Source organism: Staurois parvus, unplaced genomic scaffold (genome assembly GCF_062004578.1).
Source record: "Staurois parvus isolate SC_StPar_1 unplaced genomic scaffold, SC_StPar_1.0 ptg000783l, whole genome shotgun sequence".
Taxonomy (NCBI): Eukaryota; Metazoa; Chordata; class Amphibia; order Anura; family Ranidae; genus Staurois; species Staurois parvus.
The window spans coordinates 721,414-748,987 of NW_028318579.1; the positions used below are offsets into that span (position 1 = coordinate 721,414).

At 45.4% G+C, this 27,574-nt stretch overlaps 2 protein-coding genes across 2 annotated transcripts in view; one reads left to right on the forward strand and one right to left on the reverse strand.

Annotated features, from left to right (window-relative positions):
* Window positions 1-1,674: 1,674 nt before the first annotated feature.
* On the reverse strand, window positions 1,675-13,982 carry CHRAC1 (chromatin accessibility complex subunit 1). The gene is made up of 3 exons (XM_089654644.1): window positions 13,819-13,982; window positions 10,569-10,695; window positions 1,675-2,078 (listed from the first exon to the last, which is right to left on the reverse strand). Exons 1-3 carry the CDS (start codon window positions 13,948-13,950, stop codon window positions 1,834-1,836), a joined length of 504 nt encoding a protein of 167 aa, XP_089510770.1. The 5' UTR covers window positions 13,951-13,982; the 3' UTR covers window positions 1,675-1,833.
* Window positions 13,983-26,824: 12,842 nt separating this feature from the next.
* The window catches only part of TRAPPC9 (trafficking protein particle complex subunit 9), an 875,381-nt gene continuing 874,631 nt past the window's right edge, over window positions 26,825-27,574 (forward strand). Inside the window, exon 1 of the mRNA XM_089654645.1 lies at window positions 26,825-27,424. Within this exon, the coding sequence (XP_089510771.1) occupies window positions 26,841-27,424 (584 nt within the window). The 5' untranslated portion in view covers window positions 26,825-26,840. The remainder of the gene's footprint in view (window positions 27,425-27,574) is intronic.

Below are 27,574 nucleotides of genomic sequence, written 5' to 3' on the forward strand. Positions count from 1 at the left end.
ATATTTTTTCTTCAAAATTTTTGGCCTTTTTTTGTTTATAGCGTTAAAAATAAAAAGCGCACAGGTGATCAAATTACACCGAAAGCTCTATTTGTGTGAAAAAAGGACGTAAATTTAGTTTGGGTGCAGCATTGCATGACCGCGCAATTATCAGTTGAATTAGTGCAGCGCCGAGTAGCAAAAAGAGGCGTGGTCATTAAGGGGGGTAAATCCTCTGGAGCTCAAGTGGTTAATGTAAATTAGAAGCTGCAAATCAGAGAGAGCCTGCCTCATTTTCTGGCTGGAGGATATCAGGCACCATCTCGCTCAACCCCCTCTGACTGTCCTTTGCCTGTCCCTTTCATTCATTGGACGTCCGTTCTATCAATCTTGGAGACTCAGCATCACACACGGGCATTGCCTAGGATCCGTCTGCCAAAGAATGCCAACTCCTTCACACCAACAACACACCCATCAAGACATTTTGATATTTGCATAACTCCTCCCAAAAGCCAGCCCACTGCTTGTATCTGAGCTGAGGGCTCCTCAGGGGTGTACTGAGGCAGGATGCTGTGAAGTTTTTAGGCCTCTCCCACCAGCCATGATCTGCCTGCACTGCATAAAGAAGCACAAAGACCCAATAATGGCATTATTGGGTCTAAAATAAGGTATGTGATAAAAACAAAAAGGTGTTTTTTTTTTAAATATTTAATAAGCATGTTGATGAGGGGGAAGGAGACCTCACGGAAGCCATTAGATAAGTACATCAAGTAAATTCCTGCCTAACATTGTCTAGCTACCTATATGCTTACTAACCTGTGTAATGAAATGTGTATACTTACCTATTTTCAGCCCACTGTGGTCCAGTGACGTGATCCTGCTTCCGTGTCAGGCTAGGTTCACATATGTGCGGGTGCCATTAATTCAAATGCCACGCCGTCCGCACTGGAAATTGCAACCGTACTGGGAACCGAGGTTCCTGTGCGGGCTGCATTTTCAGAAGTGCAGGGACTTCCCTGGGCACGGGAGTCCATTCAAGTGAATGGGCTCTCGTGCCCACGCAAAACGCAGACGGCAGATGTGTGAACCAGGGGTCAGTTAGTGGCGGTTGCCTGGGAGAGGAGGGAGCCCCAACAACAGATGGGACATGAGAGCCTATGGGTGAAATCACCGCTCCTGTAATTCCCAATCATTGTTGAGTGCTCTCTCCTCTCCCCTGCAGCCACCCCTGACTGATACATGGGATCATGTGACTAGACCAGAGCTGGCAAAAAAAAAGGAAAGTATACTTTTTTTTTTTTTTTTTTTACACACAGGTTAGTCAGACTAGGTAGCAAGCACTAGTTAGTGTTGGGCAGAAATTCTGCTTTAACTGTAAGTGGTGCCATCCATCATTGTGGGGAGCGGAGGAGACGTTTAAGTGAAAGTGAAACTGCAGCAGAGAAAAAGCAGGTCCTTATTTCTGCAATACTGTTCTGTGTGGCAGAGTGGTGTAAATCTCAGAACCGGATGGACAAAAATACAAATCCCTTGGCAGAGACATCTCTCATATATGTACTTCATCTGTGTTAAACTATTTGCCTGGAGTTCAGCTTTGAGAATCAAAGAATTCCATATACTATATAATGGATTTTTTAGGATTATTATCACTAAAATTGCACTGGGTTCAGGTTAGCTGTGCTTAGAGAAAATACATTTTTATTTTTATTAAGAAACTTTATTATGCACAGGAACAGCATTAATTCACCGTTTTGTCAATTATAAAAAAAAAACAAAAAACAAAGAAAACCGTAGAAAAATAAATCTAAGATGAAGAATGTGTTTATAGCATCCATAATGTAGAGAGGTGTACCATCAATCATCCTCGTCCTCGTCCTCCTCGTCTTCGTTATCATCCTGCTCATAGTCTTCATCTGCGTCGTCATCAGAGTTGACACTATCTTCATCCTCCTCCTCCTCTTCCTTGTCTTCCTCTTCTTCACCTTCTCCTTCCTCCTCCTCTTCCTCCTCCTCCTCCGCTTCATCCAGGGTACCATCCTTGTCTTCTTTCGACAACATTTTTAAATACTCACTAGCCAGGATTTTCTTCGGCAGTATGTCTGGAAATGAAAGTCAAAAAACATTTTACATTTGGGCATGTCTCCTCGTGACATTAACCATTTTGCTGCCTGAGCCATTGTTGTGTTTTTAGCACACATAAGATTACTTAAAACCCCCAAACATTATAAATTTTTGAAAGCAGACCCCCAAAATAAAATGGTGGTAGTTCCAATTGTTTGTGTCACATGTTATTAGAGCAGCAGTTTATGAAATGAAACATTTCAGTACAAGATTAAGAGTACAAATGTAATATATTATTATTATACAGGATTTATATCATGCCAACAGTTTGCTCAGCGCTTTACAATATAAAGGGAGACAAAACAGCAACAATACAAGAGGGATAGGAGGGCCTGATCCTGGGAGCTTACAATCTAGGAGGGAGGGGCTAGTGGTACAAAAAGGTAGTAACTGTGAGGGATGGACTGGTAGGAGGAATAGAAGATTCCATTATTAGCTGAGGGCAGGATAGGCTTCCCTGAAGAGATAGGTTTTCAGAGATCGCCTAAAAGTGAGCAGGGTAGGCGATAGTCTTATAAATTGGTGTAGAGAGTTCCAGAGGATGGGGGAAGTTCTGGAGAAGTCCTGGAGACGAGCATGGAAGGAGGAGACAATGGAGCTAGAGAGTAGGAGGTCTTGCGAGGAGCGGAGAGTACAGTTTGGGTGATATTTGGAGACAAGATCGGTGATGTAATTTGGGGCGGAGTTATAAATGGTTTTATATGTTATTGTTAATGTTTTGAATTTTATCCGTTGGGCAACGGGAAGCAAGTGGAGGGATTGGCAGAGAGGGGTGGAGGACACCGAGTGGAGGTCAGTGGAGGGATTGGCAGAGAGAGATGGAGGACACCGAGTGGAGGCAAGTGGAGGGATTGGCAGAGAGGGATGGAGGACACCGAGTGGAGGGATTGGCAGAGAGGGATGGAGGACACTGAGTGGAGGGATTGGCAGAGAGGGATGGAGGACACTGAGTGGAGGGATTGGCAGAGAGGGGTGGAGGACACTGAGTGGAGGCCAGTGGAGGGATTGGCAGAGAGGGATGGCAGATACAGAATAGTTAGTAAGGTGGATGAGTCTGGTAGCAGCATTCATGATAGACTGAAGAGGGGATAGCCTGCGATGAGGTAGGCCAATGAGGAGGGAGTTACAGTAGTCAAGGCGAGATATAACAAGGGAGTGGATAAATTGCTTAGTGGTTTCCGAGGTTAGGAACGGGCGTATCTTGGAGATGTTGCGGAGATGAAGTCTACAAGATTTGGACAGTGATTGGATTTGGGCCTGAAAGGACAGATGGGAGTCTAGGATTACACCTAGTACCCTGGCATGAGGGGAGGGACTGATGGTTGTGTTATTGATCTTGATGGAGAAGTCAGGGGAGGGGGCACCCAATTTGTTGGTAAAATATGGTAAAAATAGGTGTTCTCTAAGTCAGCCTTTTTCAACCAGGGTGTCCAGGCACCCTGGGGTGCCTTCATGTCCCTACAGGCGTGACTTGGCAAAATGTCTAAAAACTGCCCAAAAATTGCAAACAAGCCAGTAGAAGAAGCCTGCTGTTTAGTTACACATAATCACAGGTTTTTATTGTGCACTACTCAAATCTTCTAGCAGCCAGTGTCCTAACAACCAGTGACATCATTGGTTGACAAGGATCCAACAATTATCCTTCTTGGACCTTTTCTTCCCCACTCATCAGCACTGGGGTCACATTAGCTGAGTGAGGGTATCCTACATGTGTGGATTTTGCTCCATTATATTCTTTTTTTTACATTTTAGAATGGGGTGCCTCGAGAATTTTAAAGGGTGCCTTGACTGAAAAAAAGGTTGAAAAATACTGCTCTAAGTCAATAGATACCCAACATGTCAAGGCTTAAAGGAGAGGTATAGCCAAAGCTATTTTGGCTATGTTTCTCCTATGAATCCTAGGTGTGCAGTTCATTCTGCACTCGTGACCCGTTTTCAGACAACAGCGGGCAAAAGTCCACTGTTGGCTGACGTCACTCAGCCAGTAGAGGCTCAGGAAAGATCCTGCCTTAGTGCAGAGATCCAACCAGATCCCTAAACCAGCAGCTGGTTCACATATATGTGGCTGTGCGGGCTACTTTTGCGCGAGCACAAGAACCCATTCATTTGAATGGACTCCCGTGCCCCATGACACACAGGGAAGAAGTCCCTTCACTTCTTCTGAAAACGCAACCTGCACAGGAACCTTGGTTCCCAGTACGGTTGCGTTTTCCAGTGCGGGCGGCCTGCCATTAGAACTAATCCGCAGCCGCACCACCTGCACATATGTGAACCAAGCCTGCCCATACACTATACAATTTTCTGTCAAATTTCTACCCAATTTCCTTTAGATTTACCTTCAACTATGTAGTGCAAGAGCCCGCCTAATTGGATACAATTGAAAGTGTTGTTAGTTTTGACCTCATATTATATGGTTTTTGGTAAATCTAAACCAAAAATCTCAAGAAAATTGTATAATGTATGGCTGGCCTTAGTGAGAGCCTAAACCAGCCACACCCACCCCCTGTACAGCCCAGCACTCCAGCCACTGACAGTCATCGGCTCTCTGCAGGCTGAAGACTGAGAGCTGTGTGATCAATGGTGTTTGTTTGCTCCGTTCTCAGTCTCAGAGGCGGCAGGGGACAGCTGCAGCTGAGAATGGTGCTGCAGCCATCTAGGCGAGTATGATTGATTCTTTTTTTTAAATTTATTTTGAAAGCCATGCTTCTTTTTTAAAATTATGTAAAACGTTAGTACCTTATATTTTCCATAGGTAACACTTTAAAAGCCCTTAAGGTCTTCAATTTAGAGTTAACAGTAAATAATGGGCCTAGAACTATGCATGTGCAGCAGTGATATATGACATGAGCATCGCAATCAACGGTTTTGTGCATAGGAGCACCCAATGCATGTATTTACGTTCACGTGTGTGTATGTGGGGGATCAAAAATTTGAGGGGGGGTTGGTATGAGTACTTGGGTGTAACTTTAATTTTTTTTACACTTACTCTAAAGTTTTATTTTTTTTCACTACACTCTTCATCACATAAACATAGAAAGGTGACGGCAAAAAAACAAGTGGTCCGTCCATTGAGTCTACCCGTATTTTTGTTTGGGGGGGGGGGGCAGTGTTTGTTTTTGTTTAACTTTTTTATCTGACAATAGATCTATGCTTGTAGGAAGCTATTTACTGTTGACTGGCTCACTACCTCTGCTGGAAGTTTATTCCGAGCATCAACTACGCTTTCAGTAACATAATACTTTCTAAGATTAGTTTTGAACTTTCCTCCAGTTAGTTTAAGGTCCCGTCCTCGTGTTCTTGATTATAGTTTCATGTTGAAATCCTGCCCTCTTGAACCTTATTCACCCCCTTGATGTATTTAAAGGTTTCAATCATGTCTCCCCTTTCCTTTCTTTCCTCCAGACTGGACATGTTAAGTTCCTGAAGTCACTCTTAATATGTTTTATCCCCCCCAGACCTTCCACCATTTTTGTTACCCGTCTCTGGATTCGTTCTATCTTATCAATATCTTTTTGTAGGTGAGATCTCCAGAACTGGACACAGTATTCTAAATGAGGTCCAACTAAAGATCTATATAGAGGAATAGGGACCTCCTTCCTCCTGCCGGTGATCCCTCTAGTGATATAAAGATCTATATAGAAGAATCAGGACCTCCTTCCTCCTGCCGGTGACCCCTCAAGTGATATAAAGATTTATATTGGGGAATCAGGACCTCCTACCTGCTGCTGGTGACCCCTTTAGTGAGATAAAGATCTATATAGAGGAATCAGGACCTCCTTCCTCCTGCCGGTGACCCCTCTAGTGATAGGATCTATATAGAGGAATCAGGACCTCCTTCCTCCTGCTGGTGACCCTTCTAGTGATATAAAGATCTATATAGAGGAATCAGGACCTCCTTCCTCCTGCTGGTGACCCCTCTAGTGATATAAAGATCTATATAGAGGAATCGGGACCTCCTTCCTCCTGCCGGTGACCCCTCTAGTGATAGGATCTATTTAGAGGAATCAGGACCTCCATCCTCCTGCCGGTGACCCTTCTAGTGATATTAAGATCTATATAGAGGAATCAGGACCTCCTGTTGGTGACCCCTCTAGTGATATACAGATCTGTACAGAGCACGGGTGTCAATCTGGCAGCCCTCCAGCTGTTGCCAAACTACAAGTATGAGGCATTGCAAGACTGACAGTTACAAGCATGGCTCCCAAAGGCAGAGGCATGATGGGACTTGTAGTTCACCAACAGCTGGAGGGACAGAGATGCCCACCCCTGATATAGAGGAATCAGGACCTCCTTCCTCCTGTTGGTGATCCCTCTAGTGATATAAAGATCTATATAGAGGAATCAGGACCTCCTTCCTCCTGATGGTGACCCCTCTAGTGATATAAAGATCTATATAGAGGAATCAGGACCTCCTTCCTCCTGATGGTGACCCCTCTAGTGATATAAAGATCTATATATAGAGGAATCAGGACCTCCTTCCTCCTGCTGGTGACCCCTCTAGTGATACATCCTAGAATTCTATTCACTTTTCCCCCCTTGCCTGGTCACACTGTTTGCTCATTTTGCAATCATCTGAAATAAGTACCCAAAGTCCTTTTCCCGTGTAGTTCTGGCTAATGCTGTACCCCGAATGTTGTACTCTCTCAAGGGCTTCTTTTTTTCCTAGGTGCATTATTTTTACATTTAGAAACATTGAACTGCAATTTCCACTTTTTTTACCAAACTTCCAGCAATGCCAAATCATGTTCCATGTTACAAACACCTCCAGGGATATCAACCCTATCACACACCTTTGTGTCATCAGCCTTGTGGTACACCACTAGTGACTGGTCTCTGGTCCGAGTGAACCCCATATACAACCACACTCTGGTATCTATCATTTAGCCAGCTGCATATCCAATGAACCCCCCAAGGGCTCAGTCCTAGCTTGTACAACTTTTGTATTAGATCACTATGTGGAACTGTATCAAATGCCTTGCTGAAATCAAGATATGCCATGTCCACAGCACCACCCTTGTCCAAAATATTGGTAATATAGTCAAAAAATCCAATCAGATTAGTCTGACATGACCTTCCCTCAGTAAAGCCATGCTGCTTTGGATCCAGCAAGTTGTATGTTTTTAAGTGATCAATGATCCTTCTTTTCGGGAGTGATTCCATTAACTTGACTACAACCGATGTTAAACTCACTGGCCTGTAATTGCCGGCATCTACCTTGCTGCCCCAATTGTGGATCGGTACAATATTAGCTGTCCGCCAGTCATGGGGAACTTCTCCTGTTAGAAGAGATTGGTTAAAAAGATCAGGTAATGGTCCAACAACTAGACCTCGAAGTTCTCTTAGAACTCTGGGATGAAGACCATCAGGGCCCGTTGCTTTATTGATCGTTAACCGAGCCATGGGTGAACTAAAAGTCCCCCATATAGTCAATTTTTTTACTGACAGGTTTTCTTTAATCAGCTGTCCTGCATTGAAGCTAATGGCATGCAGATCATGCTCCATTAGCTTCTTCCCCCACTGTACTGGATGAGGAAAGTGACACCAGGACCTGGACAAAGTAACTCCAGTAAGCATGTGTGGGAGTTGAGTCAACCAAGCCTAGCCAACCAATCAAGATGGCTAAAGACTCTTAAAGCTGACCTTCACAGCCCAGATCAATTAAGGCTCTGCACTGCTGCTACCCTCCAAATTTGAACTAGCACTTTATTTGGCTCTTTAGTTTGTTTGTTTAACTTTAGGCCTGGCCATGCCCACCTATCACTATTCTCGCCTAGGCTTCAATTTTATTATCCAACAGATATGCCATCGAACTAGTAGGCGAGAATGAGGTGTCCCTGCCACTTCAGACTCCTGGGACTCTACGTCACATAACCCTATTTTTTATAACCCTTCAATTTAACCCCTTGGTGCCAGCGGCTCCCGGCCCTTTAAGGGTTTCAGAAGCGGGGGGGGGTTTAGCGTCATGTGACCGCCGTGATTCGCTGTCACAGCGGTCACACGATCGGGAAAGGTCCAGATCGCAACCTTTTCCGTGAGTACCGGACACGTGTGCTGGGAGTGCGCAGGGCGCGTGCTCTCAGCACATATGTTTTCCTTAATTGCACGCAAATGTGCGGCCGCTCAGCGTCAAGGCCCAGACGCCGGGAGGCTGCACATTTGCGTGTGGCCGGCGCCGAGAGGTTAATTTTCTGATCGATGTGCGTTTGAATTGGTACACAATCGAATAATCATAAACTCACTTTGAGTTGAGAGTTCTTTTTTATTAGATTCGATCAAACAGTCAATCGTCCAGGACAAAAAAACATTCATTGTTTTGAAGCATTGAGATGCTTTGGTTATAAATTCAATCATTCAGGTTATTGGATTGCATGGTGGAAACAGAGATGTGCTCGATAATTTAAGATTATATACTATATTGCCAAAAATATTGGTCGGCCGGCCTTTCCACACACATGAACTTTAATGGCCTCCCAGTCTTAGTCCGTAGGGTTCAATATTGAGTTGGCCCCGCCCTTTGCAGCTATAACAGCTTCATCTCTTCTGGGAAGGCCGTCCACAAGGTTTAGGAGGGTGTCTATGGGAAGGTTGGACCATTCTTCCAGAAGCACATTTGTCAGGTCAGGCACTGATGTCGGGGGAGGAGGCCTGGCTTGCAGTCTCCGCTCTAATTCATCCCAAAGGTGTTCTATGGGGTTGAGGTCAGGACTCTGTGCAGGCCAGTCAAGGTCCTCCACCCCAAACTGGCTCATCGATGTCTTTATGGACCTTGCTTTGTGCACTGGTGCGCAGTCATGTTGGAACAGGAAGGGGCCATCCCCAAACTCTTCCCACAAAGTTGGGAGCATGAAATTGTCCAAAATGTCTTGGTATGCTGACGCCTCAAGCCCAACCCCTAAAATATAACCTCACACCATAATCCCCCCTCCACCAAACTTTACACTTGGCACAATGCAGTCAGGCAAGTACCGTTCTCCCAGCAACCGCCAAACCCAGACACGTCCATCAGATTGCCAGACAAAGAATCGTGATTGGTCACTCCAGAGAACACGTCTCCACGGCTCCAGTCCAGTGGCAGCGTGCTTTACACCACAGCATCCGATGCATTGCATTGCACTCGGTGATGTAAGGCTTGGATGCAGCTTCTCAGCCATGAAAACCCATTCCATGACGCTCTCTATGCACTGTTGTTGTGCTAATCTGAAGGCCACACCAAATTTGGAGGTCTTTAGCCATTGACTCTGCAGACAGTTGGCGACTTCTGCGCACTGTGCGTTTCAGCATGTGCTGACCCCGCCCTGTCATGTGACGTGGCCTACCACTTGGTGGCTGAGTTGCTGTTCCCAGTTGCTTCCACTTTGTTATAATCCCACTAACAGTTGAGCGTGGAATATTTAGTAGCCAGGAAATGTCACGGATGGATTGCACAGGTGACAACCTATCACGGGACCACGCTTGGAGTCACTGAGCTCCTGAGAGCGACCCATTCTTTCACCAATGTTTGTAGAAGCAGTCTGCATGCCTAGGGGCCTGATTGTATACACCTGTGGCCATGGAGGGGATTGGAACACCTGAATCACATGATTTAGAGGGGTGTCCCAATACTTTTTACAATATAGTGTATTCCAACTATGGATTGAAATCCACTTCCTTCTGTGCAGAACATGGATCGAGAAGGCTGCAGACTATAGATCGACTATTCCTATCGGGAGAGATGGATTAGAAAGAAAATAGATAATTTATCAAAAAGTGTATGGCCACCATCAGTTCCACTTTAAGAGATCTAACAAAACACTTCCGATTGTATATTTAAAGTAGAAAAAATACCACTTGAAACTGCAAGAAATCTTGTGACCTCCTGGCTTCTGTAAACTGTTAGTGGTTAGCATTGTTTCCAGTTCTTTCTGCGGACTACAGAATACCCCCATGTTATGGAGGATCTGAAAGGGGAATGTATTCTGTAGTCCGAACACAATTTCTATCCTGGTCCGGTCGCCCTGCACATGGACAAAAGAGCACAGGTGACCATTGTTATTAAAGGAAGCTCCTTCACAGAATACTGCACAGGGATTTAAAGATTTTTTTGTGCTCGGATTTCAGCTTTAAAATGTTTTTGAAAAAATGGAGTAAAGATTTATATAACTTTTTGGCTTCCATGATGCAAAGCTGGCAAAGGAAAAAGATTTCAATAATGCAACTTAGGCATAGACAGAAAAATATATATATATATTTTTTTTAATAGAGTGGGGAAGCGTTTTCATTGTTCTATGAACCTTCCTGTCCTGGTGACAACTGTTCCCCCCCACGTCTTGTACAGGTGTCACAGAAACAGGAAGTGAGGGAAAATCTCCCCAATGAGGACACAGGCAGCAATAAAACCCTGACCTTACTCTTCCCCAATCTATGTAAAAACTAAAATAAACACACTTGGTTGAACAATAGTGGAATGAACGTTAATGGCATCCACCTACCAGAGAGAAATCCGAAGATGTCGCTATTCTCAGCTGTGTCGGACAAGTCGTCATACGCTAGCGTGTTGTCTTTATTACCCGTGCCGTGTTTATAGGAATATGATGCCAGGTATTTCACAAAGAGCTCCTGTTGGGGAAGATTACATGCACACCATGAGAATGACAGCTATTCAATTCGTGTGAGAGAGATGAAAGAGAGATGAGAGAGAGATGAGAGAGAGAGAGATATAGATATATATATATATATATAGACAGATATATATATATATATAGAGAGAGAGAGGAGAGAGAGAGAGATCTAGAGAGAGAGAGAGAGAGAGAGAGATCTAGAGAGAGAGAGAGAGGGAGAGGGGGGAGATGGAGATGGAGAGAGAGAGAGGGAGAGAGAGAGAGAGAGAGAGAGAGAGAGAGGGGGAGAGGGAGAGAGGGAGAGAGGGAGGGGGAGAGGGAGATGGAGACGGAGATGGAGATGGAGATGGAGAGAGAGAGAGAGAGAGAGAGAGAGAGAGAGAGAGAGAGAGAGAGAGTTTTGTCTTTTTTTTAATCCGGCTTAAAAAAATGATCAAATAGTTTCATCCTTGTCTAGAGGGCTCCCACTGGTGGATCTCCCACATCCTCCTGGTGATCTGACATCAACTGTTTTTCTATTCTGATACCTGCCCCATGTGTGCCATCATATTACCACCTCACTACTAAGGAGATCAGCCCAGCAAGTCACCCCTTCCAAATCAATGACATTTTACCTTGCCTGGGACAAATCTGGGATATTAGTTACCCTATCAATACCCAACTAATCAGGCCATATCTGCCCCCTCACCCCCCAATTGACATCACACTTTTTCTCTGCCTAGGATATATCTGGGGTACTAGTTCCGTCACAAACCAACTGCCTTACTTGCCCCAAAATATCTGCCCCCACTCACTGACATAGTACTGTTTACTCTACCTAGGCAAATCTATGGTGCTAGTTACCCTATCACAAACCAACTAACTTGCCCCATAATATCTGCCCTCACCTCAATGACATCATACTTTTGTACCCTGCCCAGGACACATCTGGGATATTCGGTACCCTGGGAACTCAGCGACTTATCTGCCCTTACTCTATCATAACTCATCCACATAGCTTCCTTATAACATCCGTGACGTCATTACTGTTATTCTTTTACCCAGTCTGGGACAAATCTGTGCAACAGCAACTCTACATCCATCTTTCTCAACCAGGGTGCCTTCAGGCTTCTTCAGGAGTGCAGTGGTGGCTCAGAAGGGGGTGGGATCACAATGCTGTGCACATATCCGCCGCTGCTGCTGCTACCTTTGTTTACATCCCCCCTAACCTACCGTGGATGAGTAGTTTACTGAGCAGCGGTGGTGACACGGGATGACGTCAGTCTTTAGAGGGTGCCTCTCAGCAGCAGCGGTGGGGCAGAAGGGGGGATGGGATCACAATGCTGTGTACACATAGACTGCCACTGCTACCTTTGTTTACACCCCCCTCCCCCGCTGTGGATGAATAATTTACTGAGCAGCGGAGACGACACGAGATGACGTCAGTCTTTAGAGGGTGACTCTCAGCAGCAGTGATAAGTCAGAAGGGGGTGGGATCACAATGCTTTGGACATATCCTCTGCTGCTACCTTTGTTTACATTTCCCCTCCCCCGCTGTAGATGAGTCATTTACTGAGCAGCAGCTGTGACACGGGATGACGTCAGTCTTTACAGGGTGACTTTCAGCAGCAGTGGTGGGGCAGAAGGGGGTGGGATCACAATGCTGTTGACATATCTGTTCTTGCTACCTTTCTTTACATCCCCCCAACCTACTGTGGATGAGTCATTTACTGAGCAGCGGCAATGACACGGGATGACGTCAGTCTTTAGGGGGCGACACTAAGCAGCAGTGGTGGGGCAGAAGGGGGTGGGATCACAATGCTGTGGGCATATCAGCTGCCACTACCTTTGTTTAGAGCCCCCCCTCCCCTACCGTTGATGAGTCATTTACTAAGAAGCGCCGGTGACACGGGATGACGTCAGTCTTTAGGGGGCGACACTAAGTCTTTAGAGGGTGGCTCTCAGCAGCAGTAGTGAGGCAGAAGGGGGTTGGATCACAATGCTGCAGAAATATCGGCTGCTGCTACCTTTGTTTACATTCCCCCCTAACCCACAGTGGATGAGTCATTTACTGAGCAGTGGCGGTGACACGAGATGACGTCAGTCTTTAGAGGGTGACTCTCAGCAGCAGTAGTGAGGCAGAAGAGGGTGGGATCACAATGCTGTGGACATATCTGCTGCTGCTACCTTTGTTTACATTCCCCCCTAACCCACAGTGGATGAGTCATTTACTGAGCAGCGGCGGTGACACGGGATGACGTCAGTCTTTAGAGGGTGACTCTTAGCAGCAGAGGTGGGTCAGAAAGGGGTGGGATCACAATGCATTGGACATATCCTCTGCTGCTGCTACCTTTGTTTACATTCCCCCTCCCCCGCTGTAGATGAGTCATTTACTGAGCAGCAGTGGTGACACGGGATGACGTCAGTCTTTAAAGGGTGACTTTCAGCAGCAATGGTGGGGCAGAAGGGGGTGGGATCACAATGCTGTAGACATATCCGCCACTGCTGCTACCTTTGTTTACATCCCCCCAAACCTACTGTGGATGAGTCATTTACTGAGCAGCGGCGATGACACGGGATGACGTCAGTCTTCAGGAGCTGACACTAAGCAGCAGTGGTGGGGCAGAAGGGGGTGGGATCACAATGCTGTTGACATATCTGCTGCTGCTACCTTTGTTTACATCCCCCCAACCTACTGTGGATGAGTCATTTACTGAGCAGCGGCGATGACACGGGATGACGTCAGTCTTTAGGGGGCGACACTAAGCAGCAGTGGTGGGGCAGAAGGGGGTGGGGTCACAATGCTGCGGGCATATCCGCTGCCATTACCTTTGTTTACATCCCCCTCCCCCGCCGTTGATGAGTCATTTACTAAGCAGCGCCGGTGACACGGGATGACGTCAGTCTTTAGGGGGCGACACTAAGCTGTGGGGGCAGAAGGATCTTGCTGCTGCCTAGTGACACATTCATTGCCATCACATTATCCAACCCATATAGGGGGTCACCAGAGATATCCCCCCGGGGTACCTGTCTTGTAATAAATTACATTGTTTGCCCCATCCCCAGGATAACCCCCCCCCACTCCACACACCCCGAAAAGTCATCCCCACCCCCTACAGGTGACCCTCCCCCCAAGGGGTACCGTGGCCTTGGTGGTGAGGAGGAGGGCATCCGGGTTGATGCTGGACACATCGGGCGAGCTCTTCATAATGACCCGGATCCGGGACTGAGGTAGAACCACCAGCCGGCTCTCCGCCATCCGGCTCTCGGCCATCCTCCTCTCCTCTTCTGTCCGCGAACAATAAAGCTCTCCGGGTTCAAAACAACACAGAGCAGCGTGCTGCCCGCAAGGACTACATCTCCCGGCGTCCCCCACGGCGGGGCTCAGACACCGGGGAGGTCCGGGTGACGGGCAGCGGAAGAGCAATGTCAGATCTAGAACTCCAAGGGGGGAAATCTGACCACAAGGAGGGGTAACAAGGGCCGGCTGTGGCCCCTGACCAGTCCTCAATGGAGGAGAGCCCACAGAGGCATGATGGGAGTTGTAGTTCTGGGCTGTGGAGATGATCAGCCGGCTGCACAATGAAAGGACGCAATGCAACCACACATCACTGGGGGGGCGGGGCGAGAGAGGGATAAGCAGACCCTACATAGTGCAATCTGATTGGACAATAGTTTGGGGCTCATTCACATCTACAGAACACATGAAAAACGCACATTGTGCCTATGGCCTCACACTATGTCAAATATATCTATCTATCTATCTATACACACACTGTGTGTGTATATATCATTTTTTTTTTAAGCAGAGACCCTAGAGAATAAAATGTTGCATGTTTTTATGTCACGCTTAATTTGTGCAGCAATTTTTCAAACGCCCTTTTTTTGGAAACAATACACTTTGCTGAATTTTAATGCAAAAAAACCCAACAAACCCACAATAGATAACCCAATTGTTCTGTAAATTATAAAAGATGGAAACCTCCCAACTCTGAGATGGGGGCTGGGGATACCTATTAGCAAAAGTATGTAGGCATAGGACACCCCCCCGCCACCATGCCCCCTTAAAGGAGAATAAGTCCTCATACACATGGGACGTTTTTTACAGCGGCTGTTTTTTACTTTTGGTGTTTCTCTTCTACAGCCAATAAACCCCCCAGCATGTTATCCTACGTGTCCATCCCCGGCGTGTTCTCCTACGTGTCCATCCCTGGCGTGTTCTCCTACGTGTCCATCCCCGGCGTGTTCTCCTACGTGTCCATCCCCGGCGTGTTCTCCTACGTGTCCATCCCCGGCGTGTTCTCCTACGTGTCCATCCCCGGGGTGTTATCCTACGTGTCCATCCCCGGCGTGTTATCCTACGTGTTCATCCCCGGCGTGTTATCCTACGTGTTCATCCCCGGCGTGTTCTCCTACGTGTCCATTCCCGGCGTGTTATCCTACGTGTCCATCCCCGGCGTGTTCTCCTACGTGTCCATCCCCGGCGTGTTCTCCTACGTGTCCATCCCCGGCATGTAATCCTATGTGTCCATCCCCGGCATGTTATCCTACGTGTCCATCCCCGGCGTGTTCTCCTACGTGTCCATCCCCGGCATGTAATCCTATGTGTCCATCCCCGGCATGTTATCCTATGTGTCCATGCACATTTAGACTGTAATCAACATTTTTTGGCAGGGGCGTTTTTGGACTGGAAAAAAACCCAGGACTAGTGGGTTTCTAGAGGAGTTTTGTAGCTGTAAAAATGCTCTAAGTCCTCATGCACACCGGACATTTTTACAGCAGCTGTTTTTGGCTTTTCGCGTTTTTTTCTACAGCCAGTAAACTCCCCCAGCATGTTATCCTATGAAAAACGCTGAAAAACGTGGCAAAATGCTCTAAACCGGCGTTTTTTTATGTGCCTGCGTGGGTTTCCTCCGGGTACTCCGGTTTCCTCCCACTCTCCAAAGACATGCTGGTAGGTTCATTGGCTCCTGTCTAAATTGGCCCTAGTATTTGTATGTAAGTTAGGGACCTTAGATTGTACACCCCTTGAGGGTTAGAGACTGATGTGAATGTACAATATATATGTAAAGTGCTGCGTAAATTGACAGCGCTATATAAGTACCTGAAATAAATAAAATAAAAAACACAAACGCGGAAAAACAACGCTAATGCAAAAACACTAAAAAAAAAGCTGAAAAACCTCATATTTTTAATGGGAGACTATGTTAGCAGCGTTATCAAAACACGTGCGTGGAGCCTGACATACATTGGTTCGCAGTGTTTTATGGCACCAGGGGTTTCAAGAAGTTTGTTGTAAGTCAAGCATCTGTGAAGATACCAATTTATGGACACTTATAAGAAGACATTTATGTTGGTTTAAATCGGAAGTGAAGCTTTGCACTTGCATGATATTTTATGTTGTATAACACATTTTGTATGGGAGTGTGAATAGTGTGAGAGCGATTCACAACTTTTTTTTATTTGATTTTGATTTAATAGTTAGGGTTCATGTACACGGGGCGTTTGGAAAACTCTTCTGAACGATGGAAACTGACTGCTGGAAAACGCAGGTTAAAAAAACGTCAGTTTAGCCGCGTGTGCATACCGCGTTTATGCGCGTTTGGGTTTAGAAGCGTTTTAAAAAGATAACCTCAGGAGACCTTCCCAAATGCCCAAAAAACAGTAAATAATTAACTATTTCAGACATTTTGAGAGAAATAAAAAGAGCAGAAGCAGAGAGAGCAGTATGTGTTGAGATGACCTGTCTTTTCTGGTTGTATTCACTATGGATCCCATCATGAGCATAATGCGGCGCGTTCTACCATTGTTTCCTTCACGCAAAACCTGAAACTGACTGCGCTGGGGTGCTAAGTCCATTTGAATACATGGAAAATGCTTTTCATGCATTTCTGATGATGAAAAAAGGCTCTGGACAGCATCTGGACATGGAACAGTTATAAAACGCTTCTAAACGCAAACGCTTATAAATGCGGTTAACCACGTGTACAAGCATTTGGCGTTTGAAACGCCGGTAAAATCTACTCCTGAATGCAAGTTTGGTGCGTTCAAAAATTCAAACTAAACTGCCTCTAAACGACGATGTGTACATGGACACACAGGAGAACATTAGGGAGAGTTCAGGGGCTGCTGAAAGAAACAGGGAACAGCTCCTGAACGTCAGTTTAGGAGCTGCAGTGTACATGAGCCTTTACATAGTTACATAGTTAGTCTGGCTGAAAAAAAAGACAAAAGTCCATCCAGTTCAACCATAGAAAAAAAAAAAAAGTTATAATCCTATACCCACAGTTGATCCAGAGGAAGGAAAAAAAACCCAGCAAAGCACGATCCAATTTGCTCCTGCAGGGAAAAAAATCCTTCCTGATCCCCCGAGAGGCAATCAGATATTCCCTGGATCAACGTCACCTATAAATGTTATATCCAGTTATATTCTGTGTATCCAAGAAACAATCCAGGACTTTTTTAACCCCCCTGGCGGTATTCCCGAGTGTAGCTCGGGGTAAAGTTTCAGCACCACAAGCGGAACCCCCCTGAGCTACACTCGGGAATACACTGCAGCGTTGCTCCGGGATCCCTTCTGCACTTACCTTGTCCCGCGCTCCCGCGATGTCCCCCCTGCAGTGTCCCCGGCAATGTCCTCCGGCCGATGCCGGCATCTGTCTTCCGGGTTCCGTTCCCTGCGACGTCGGGACGTACGGGGGACGGAACTGGCGGGAAATGTAAAAATTTTAAAAGTGACATTCACTAAATACACTAAAATCACATAGTATTCTATTCCTGTATCAAACCATTTCACATACATTTTGTCCCGAGTGCTTTGTCCGGCGCCCTGCCTGCATTTTTACTGTTCTTTCTGCCTGGAAACTGAGAAACGTCCATGGCGTCCAAAAAGCGTCCCTTTAGGTCAAAAGCGGCTTTAGACCGGCTAGAGAACAGCGATAGTAAATCAGAACCACTTGCAGAATTGAGTGATAATGATTGGTGGGGGAAATTCGTCATCAGACACTGAAAACGATTTTGCGTCTTTGCTCAGTGATGTGCGAACTTGGCGCTATATTTCAAATTTCAGTGTTTTTGGTTTGATTATATTATTGAATTAAATTTATTATATTATTATTATTTTTTATGATTATTTATTAAATTATAATTTATGATTTCATATTTCAAATTTTATCCTACCCGGAATGTTTACTAGACTCTTGTTCGGACAGATTTCAGTGAGTTATTCCTAAAAATTACAGGCCTACAATAAAAAAAAAAACATATTTCCATGCAAAAAAATGTACTGCTTTTAGCACAGAAATATGGACATAATCAGACCGCTAGGGAGGTTAAAACAATCCACTGAACTGGCCAGAACCAACTCTTGAGGGAGTTTATTCCACATTTTCACAGCTCTCACTGTGAAGAAACCTTTCCGTGTTTGGAGATTAAATCTCTTTTCCTCCAGACGTAAAGAGTGCACAACTTTGTTTTTATTTTGATTTATTAGTTTATTATTGATATTTTTGAAGTTATTTTGTTATCATGGATCTGGCATAGCAGCTGACTAGGTTTTTCACTTTATTTGAAATAAAAAGTTTTGGCTTTAGTTCTACTTTAAAAACTTTTTTCTTCCTACAGGAGCTTACAGCATAAAAAACGCAGTGAAAAGTAAAGTTTTTGCATAAGCATTAATGCACATTAACAGTGCTGATGTGCATTCCTGTGTCTGGCATTAATGCATTCTATTAGCAGGAGTTCTGGCCATTTGAATCCCTTTCCTCCCTCTCCTCCCTCTTCCGCCCCCAGTGATGTGTGGCCACATTGTATGGTCTGTGTGATCTCCTCTGTATCCCAGAACTACAACTCCCATCATCCCTCCCTTCTACTCAGCAACACCCACCATACCAGTCCCAAGTCTGCAGCTGGGAGCGCAGAGCCCAGGAAACATGCAGTCAGATGGTGGAATGTTTCACAGCAGAACGCACATAAAGACACTGCACAAGCAAGTAGATGCAGATCAAAAAGCAAGCCAAAAACACACAAACACATGTAAAATGCCTGCAGAACCACACACTGAACACAGGGATTACAGCATATACAAGCCCTAAGGCTAGGTTCACAGCTATGTAGGTTGCATTTGAGCCGTTTCTGCATTGCGTTTTTCATTTTTGCACTTGCGTTTTTATGCATTTTTGATGCAATTTGCATTTTGTTTCTTTTTTTTGCTGCTAGGCATATTTAAAACGCAGCAAAAATGCAATACATGCCTTTCTGCATCGTTTCCATTAAAGTTTATAGAACCAAAAATGCAACTGTTTGCGTTCAAAAAAGTCCCTGACCCTTTCCACAAAACGCACCGGGTGAAAACGCAGAGATGTGAACCTGCCCCATAGGAAATCATGTTACATGGACTGTACTGTGTTTCTGCAAAACGCAAAATACTGCATATAACGATTAAGTGTGAACCTGGGGTCAGGCTGCATTCACATTTAGTGTTTGCTAGATCAGGACCAGAGAGGACCAGTTCACACTGGAATGTGTGAGTTCCCATGCAATCCTGCACGTTCCTGTGCGGTGCAATTTTGACAGCCCATTCATTTGAATGGGCTGCATATTGCAGTGGAATGCAGACAAAAATAGTGCAAGAGCTACATTTTCAAAATGAACAGCACCAAATTCAAAATGCACTGTACCGAATTACAAAATGTACTACACCACATTCAAAATGTACTGTACCGAATTCAAAATGTACTGCACCGAATTACAAATTTGTACTGAATCGAATTACAAAATGCACTGCACCGAATTACAAAATGTACTGTACCGAATTCAAAATGCACTGCACCGAATTACAAAATGCACTGCACCGAATTACAAAATGCACTGAACCGAATTACAAAATGTACTGAACCGAATTACAAAATGTACTGAACCGAATTACAAAATGTACTGCACCACATTCAAAATGTACTGAACCGAATTACAAAATGTACTGCACCACATTCAAAATGTACTGAACCGAATTACAAAATGTACTGCACCACATTCAAAATGTACTGAACCAAATTACAAAATGTACTGCACCACATTCAAAATCTACTGAACCGAATTACAAAATGTACTGAACCGAATTACAAAATGTACTGCACCGAATTCAAAATTTACTGCACCGAATTACAAAATGGACTGCACCACATTCAAAATGTACTGAACCAAATTACAAAATGTACTGCACCGAATTACAAAATGTACTGCACCACATTCAAAATGTACTGCACTGAATTACAAAATGTACTGCACCACATTCAAAATGTACTGAACCGAATTACAAAATGTACTGCACCACATTCTAAATATACTACAATGAATCAGATTTGGTGCCTGCAAACACGCTGCATTTGAAAAAGAGAGACGTATGGAAAGAAAGAAAGAAAGAAACAAAGAAAGAAAGAAACAAATAAACAAAGAAAGAAAGATGGAAAGGAGGGAAACAAAGAAGGAGGGAAAGAAAGAGAGAATGGAAAGGAAGGGAAAAAAACTGAGAGATGCCGGAGAGAGAAAGAAAGTGAGAGAAAATGAGAGAAACAGGAGAAAGAAAGAGGGAAAAAAACAGAAGACAGAGAGAGAAAAACAAAGAAAGAGAGAAAGAAAAAAATTGAGAGACACAGGAGACAGAGAGAAAGAAAGAAAGAAAGAAGGAGGGAGAGAAGACACAAGCCTGGAGGGGAGTGTGGGCAGGGCGGACACAGGAGGAGAGGGTGGGAGGAGGAGGGGCAGCTTTCTCTCTCCTCCCCCATCTGTGGTGGGCGGGGAACTGTCAGCACTGGGGACAGAATATGCTGACAGATCCCCCGCAGTGGTGAAGGAGATGGGGGGGGGGGGGGAGCATACAGGAGCCCATGGCATACAGGATATGGATAGGAGGGGAGAAATGCGCTGTCCTCTATGTGCCGCCTGTTTGTCCCTCCTATCCAGGCAGGCCCAGCCCACCAGGCAAATGCCCGGTGTGCTCTACGGCTATTCCGGGCCTGTCCAGGTCCCTCGCTAGTATCTAGTACCTCCTCCCTGGGTGGCTTGCATAGAGAAGCATGTGGCCACTTACAACTATCTGCTGGAGTTCCCCATGGTCCTCACTGTTCCTATGTATCACCACTAGCAGCTCCATCACCAGTTCATATTCGCTGAAACACTAAAAGAAGACCACACTGGCTCATTCATATGGGTGACGTTAAAAACAGGTGCTTGATCCCTGCTTTTATTGTCCACCTTATCGCAGACCTAAACTGTGCAATAGTGGCAGGAAGGGGGTATTACATATTGTCATTGACATTTTTTTTATTACAATTACAATACAAGACAGCTTCCAATCTAAAAGGAAGGGGCAAGTGATAAAAAAGGTAAGGGGATGAGTCGATGGAAACAAAATTCAGTTAATTAGGTGGAGGTAGGGTAGGCTTCACTGAAGGTCCGCTCCACTCCTCCCATGGCCTCCTGCTCTCTAGCTCCCTTGTCTCCTCCTCCCATACTTATCTCCAGGACTTCTCCAGAGCCTCCCCCATCCTCTGGAATTCTCTACCCCAATCTTTCAGACTATTTCCTACTCTGCCCACTTTTAGGCAAAAACTGATCACTTCAGGGAACCCTATCCTGCCTTCAGCTAATAACCAAATCTTCTATTCCTCCTACCAGTCCATCCCCCACAGTTATTACTTTTTGTACTACCAGCTCCTCCCTCTTAGATTGTAAGCTCCCAGGATCAGGGCCCTCCTAACCCTCTTGTATTGAACTGTATTGTTGCTGTATTGTCTCCCGTTATAGTGTAAAGCACTGAGCAAACTGTTGGCGCTATATAAATCCTGTATAATAATAATAATAATATATAAATCCTGTATAATAATAATATATAAATCCTGTATAATAATAATATATAAATCCTGTATAATAATAATAATATATAAATCCTGTATAATAATAATAATTATTTTTATATATATATATATATATATATATATATGGCATTATATATGGCATTTATTACTTTTTATATAGCAAATATCAAATATTTGTTTATTGTATTCAATTGTATTGTAATTGTACTGTCTGTCGTAAACTGTTGGCTCTATATAAATCCCGTATATATTAATAATAATAATATTTCAAATCAAATTATCTGTCTATCTATTAATATTATATATATTAGCACTTCCGCCTGGCAGTACTGGGGTCGTTGGTTTGAATCCCAGCCACAGCACCACCTGCCTGGAGTTTGCATGTTTTCCCTGTGCCTGCGTGGGTTTCCTCCAGGTACTCCGGTTTCGTCCTACACTCCAAAGACATGCTGGTAGGTGAATTGGCTCCTGTCTAAATTGTCCCTAGTATGTGTATGTATGAATGTGAGTTAGGGACCTTAGATTGTACACCCCTTGAGGGTTAGGGACTGATGTGAATGTACAATATATATGTAAAGGGCTGCGTAAAATTGACAGCGCCATATAAGTACCTATAATAAATACATTTTATATATATATATATATATATATATATATATATATATATATAGAAACCTCGGTTTACAAATTCAATGCGTTCTGCGGGACTTTTCATATTGCAAAAAAATTTGTAAACCAATACGTGGTTTCCCATAGGAATGCATTGAAAACCAATTAATCCGTTCCGGAGGTCAGAAAAAAGTAAAAAAAAGTCTTATCTGTTCAAAACTTTTTATAAAGTGCATTTTAAAGGCATAAATACTGTACAGGGAAATGATTAAAAAAAAAAATTTGCAAATGCATTGAAAACCAATTAATCCGCTTGTATAGCGAAAAAAAATCATAAACCGCTGCATTATTTTCAATGGATTTTCACTCGTAAACCAAAATTACATTAATCGAGGCGTTCGTAAACCAAGGTACGCCTATATGTGTATATATATATCAGGGGCGGACTGACCATTTGGAAACTCGGGCACAGCCTGAGGGCCCGGGGTCAGTAGGGGGCCCCATGAGATGCCCCTGGTACCTTTCTCATAGGCTTTTTTGAGTTTGGGCAAGGACACAGGGGCCCCATGATCCCCTATTGCCCGGGGGCCCCATGAGTTGTCAGTCTGCCCCTGATATATATATATATATATAATATTTATACATATTGCATATATAGAATTTCTGCCAGCTTATTAATAGTGACACCTAGCGGTCGATTTGCAAACTGCTCAGCAACCTCCCAGACAGTTTCCCCCGATTAATCCAGCAACTGATGACGCTCCATGTTCCTTCTCTACTTCGTCCGCCTATTGGCCCCTTAAAAAAAACAATGCCTCTCGGCGCGAGCCACTTTCCGCCAATCACCGCATGGTTACGAACGCTTTAAGCGCGACGGGCGATACCAGATTGGCCGCTGATCCGGGGGGTGCACTGGTTGGGGTATACTTTATACATCTAAAGGAAAACAAATAGATGTAGCTGTATCTGTAATTTCCGTTGGCGCCACATAACGATTCTCTCTCAGGAATGATGGCGGACTGTTTTTTCTAATGGCGTTCAGTAAAGGTGAGACTGACAGGTGCAGAACCCTCCTGTGTGGTGGTTGTGTCCTGGTAGGGGCGGCTCCTCCCCTTTAGGAAGCAGGAAGTGAGGGCAGAACTGCTTGGAGACAGCTGGGGACAGGTGAGTGATTGGCTGGAGGGGCAGGGGGTGTGAGTACTGCTCCCTGCTGGAGATGGTAGCTCTCTGGGTGCTGTAGCTGGGGGCCCATTTGTTAGCCCTCAGGAGACCCAGTGGGTTTATAAGCAGAATCCATCCTCTTTGTTGGTTTCATTGATCTGAATGTGGAAAGCTCTTATCAAACACAGTGTGCCTGTGCAGTGCTGAGCTGTATATTTGTGTGTATATATAAAATGATACAAAGTTTCCTCTTTTTGTTACATTTGTTGCTATTTCTTCCAGAGATTTTATATAGACTGTGGGCGCTCCTCGTCTGGCGGGCCGGCCGTGGGCGCTCCCCGTCTGGCACGCCGGCCTTGGCCGCTCCCCGTCTGGCGCGCCGGCCTTGGCCGCTCTACGTCTGGCGCGCCGGCCTTGGCCGCTCTACGTCTGGCGCGCCGGCCTTGGCCGCTCCACGTCTGGCGGGCCGGCCGTGGGCTATTTCTTCCAGAGATTTTATATAGACTATGGGCGCTCCTCGTCTGGCGGGCCGGCCGTGGGCGCTCCTCGTCTGGCGGGCCGGCCTTGGCCGCTCCACGTCTGCCGCGCCGTCCTTGGCCGCTCCCCGTCTGGCGCGCCGTCCTTGGCCGCTCCCCGTCTGGCGCGCCGTCCTTGGCCGCTCCCCGTCTGGCGCGCCGGCCTTGGCCGCTCCCCGTCTGGCGCGCCGGCCTTGGCCGCTCCCCGTCTGGCGCGCCGGCCTTGGCCGCTCCACGTCTGGCGCGCCGGCCGTGGCCGCTCCACGCCCACAGCGACTAGCTAACCGAGGTGCGCACGTGCGGCTGTGACTTGGGGTAAGAGGGAATAAGGGGGACTTGATCGGAATATGTATACGTATATAAGACCGGCCATGGTATACTTTCACAGACCGCGCTACCTCTGGCCACAACTAGAGGGAGACTCTAATCCAGCTAGCTGACCACACACACAGGTAGACACAAATCTTACATACAATCTGGTGCACTAATTAGGGTTGAGGAGCAGCCTAGCGATCGACACACCATTCTAGGATTCCTCCAGCTGTCCTACAAGCTAGAACCCCGGTGTTAATCACTCTTCCACTGTCCACACCCCCCCACACCAGACACACCACAAACGGTAGCTTGCCACCACCCAACACTTTATCTGCAGATCTCTGTCTGGCAGACGTCACCCTTACAATCTGCACGCAATCTGCCAACACGCAGTGCAATTGCATACAGATTGGCAATGAACTTGACCGAGTGTATAAAGGCACTAAAATACAATACAATCTAATCTGTCCGGAGATAGGAGCCCGAGCTTAAGTACCCAGAAGTCACTTATTAATTTTATGGTTTATTACCCCAAAGTGGGCGGTGCATAAAATATGTACAAAGTATAAAGAGTTACAGAAAATACAAGAAGGCACACAATTGGCTATTGACTATAAAATAAAAGGGAATAAAAAACAGAAATAAAACTTTTACCAAGAGTTATCCTGCGACTGGAGCAAGTCACGGAAAGTTCTCAATTTATGGGAATATGGATGTGGGCTGGACATTAGTCCTTGTCCAATCAACCCTGGGGGGTGTTCCTGTACCAGCCCACAGGACGTTGTGGGTGCTGAAATGCCCAAAGTCGATTGGACCAGGAACAGTTTGAATCACCAAGTCAGGGATTGAATTTTCGACACCAGCGCATCAGTCCGATCGCGACAGTACCAATCGCTGTTCAGCTGTAGCAATCTGGCGCCACATAACCATTTACTGCATTTTTCTGGCATTCTACATAGGCCACAAATACAGTTTTTACATGCAGATGTAGCCCACAGGGTGCCCAATCAGAAGGAAGTATTTTCATCTCTCTGCAACTAATATTTTAGCCTTTATGAGAGATGAAATCTATTCCTTTGATTTGTGTATATACTGTGTAGCTCCCAGACAGATCGGAGCCCTTCTGGTCTCTTGCAGCTGAAATGTCTGGCGTTCCTCTTTCAAACTTCAAGAAAGTGGCAAAGTCTGATTTTATATATATATATATATATATATATATGTATGTATGTGTAGGTGACAAATCTTATTGACACCCAGGTGTTACTTCCAGCCTGAGGAAGCTCTGTCTCTTTCAGATGCTAATTGGTGACCATCTGTCTCTGACTGAACACATCTTATATTATTATAACATGGAATGCCAAATCTACATTGTCATATTTTCTACAGGTCACATCTCAGCTACTCAAATCTTACATGTACGTTACAGTGGCCGCTCTCCTTCTGGCGAGCCTGCCGTGGCCGCTCCTCATCTTGCCAGCCTGCTGTGGCCGCTCCCTGTCTGGCAAGCCGGCCATGGGCGCTCCATGTCTGGCCAGCCTGCCATGGCTGCTCCCCGTCTGGCCAGCCTGCCATGGCCGTTGCCCGTCTGGCAAGTTACTGTAATATATTATTTTTTAATATGTATAAAAACAGCTGGTGATCCTGTCTTCAGCAGTTCTGGTCTGGCGAGCTGGCCGTGGGCGCACCACTTCTGGCGAGCCGGCCATGGGCGCTCCACATCTGGCGAGCCAGCCATGGGTGCTTCACGTCTGGCGAGTTACTGTAATATTTTATTTTTTAATATGTATAAAAACAGCTGGTGATCCTGTCTTGAGCAGTTCTTGTCTGGCGAGCCGGCCATGGACGCTCTTTGTTCAGGCACTTCCTGTCAGTGTGACAACACTCTGTCTACAAGTTGAGCTCCTTTGTTGTCACCTTGTCACATGGCATTCTGATTCTTTAAATGTCTGTTATATACCCTTGACCTGTATTTAACCCCTTTTTCACAGCACGTACACACTTATGCAGCCTCACTGAAGTGAGTCTTCTTCCAAAGGGCCGCATATTTGTGTTGGAAGCATGCTGAATAGTGCACCCCCAGCCCCGAGAATGGGTCTCAATCTCTGTGGTAGCCTGTGATTATATATCACAATGATCAGTCACTGTATAGGCTAGGTCCAAACTCCTGCATTTCCTGTGTGCTGCATTTGCGCAGGCACAGCAGCCCATTAATTTGAATGGGATTCTGTACCTCCCAGGAACCTCAGGGAAAGGGTCCCTTCACCTTCCCTAAAATGCAGCGGCACAGAAACCGCGTGCTGCTCCATTCCTGACCTCAACCCTACTGAACACCTTTCGGTTAATTGGAAAGCCAATTGCGCGCCGGGTCTTCTCCAACATCACTGCCTGACTTCACAAATGTTTTTTTGCCTGCGATGGAACAAATTCTCACAGACACACTCCAAAATCTTGTGGTAACTCTTTCCAGGAGAGTGGAGGCTGTTCTAGTCCCAAAGAGGACAACTCCATAATAATGGCCATGGTTTTATAATAGGATGTCTAACAGCTTCCTATAGGTGTGATGGTCAGGTGTCCACAAGATTCTGTTGGTGTGTATTTTGGCAGATAAAACCGTACATATAAGAATTTGATTTCTTTTTAACTTGCTGTATTTTTTTTTCCATCTTTTAGGACCTTATCCTAACAGCAGAATGAGTGTCCCAGACTATATGCAATGTGCAGAGGACCATCAGACCCTCCTGGTGGTGGTTCAGTTTGTGGGGGTGGTGAAGAACGACAACTTCTTCAAAATTTACAAACATATTTCTTCCGTGTCTCAAGTCAACGTCAGCAACTCCCAACGTGCCCTCTACATCCGCTACCGCCACCAATATCCTTTAGAGAACAACGATTGGGGGGATTTTCAGACGCACCGCAAAGTGGTCGGACTTATTTGTATTGCGGAGTGCAGCTCACCCAAGGAGCTCCCCCACACCTTCCTGAAATTTGACCAGAACAAGGAAGCCTACAGCTCCACGCTCTACGACTCTCGCCTCTTTGTCTTCGGGCTGCAGGAGGAAGTGGCGGATCAGCAGCGGATCGATGTGGCGTTTTACCCCAGCTACGAAGACTGCGATGCTGTGGAGAAACTCGTGGAGGATTTCATCGAGTCTCTCTTCATTGTCCTGGAGTGTAAGCGGCTGGATAGGACCAGTGAAAAGTCCGGGGAGAAGATCCCTCTGCTCTATGTTCCGTATGAGAAGAAAGACTTTGTAGGGCTTGATCCAGACAGCAGGTTGGTGCCTCACATGATTACACCAGTGTATTTATTATCACCTGGACTACAATAAAGGAGCTGGTAAAATCTCATTCTTAAAAAAAAATAAAAATCAAATAAATAATATAAATAAATAATAATTTATATATATATATATATATATATATA

Coding starts and splice junctions, on each gene's coding strand:
- CHRAC1 (XM_089654644.1), bottom strand. CDS start 13,950: ATGGCCGAGAGCCGGATGGCGGAGAGCCGGCTGGTGGTTCTACCTCAG. Junction 10,696..13,818: donor TCCTCACCACCAAGGCCACG/GTACCCCTTGGG, acceptor CTTCCCCAACAG/GAGCTCTTTGTGAAATACCT. Junction 2,079..10,568: donor CATCTTCGGATTTCTCTCTG/GTAGGTGGATGC, acceptor TTTCATTTCCAG/ACATACTGCCGAAGAAAATC.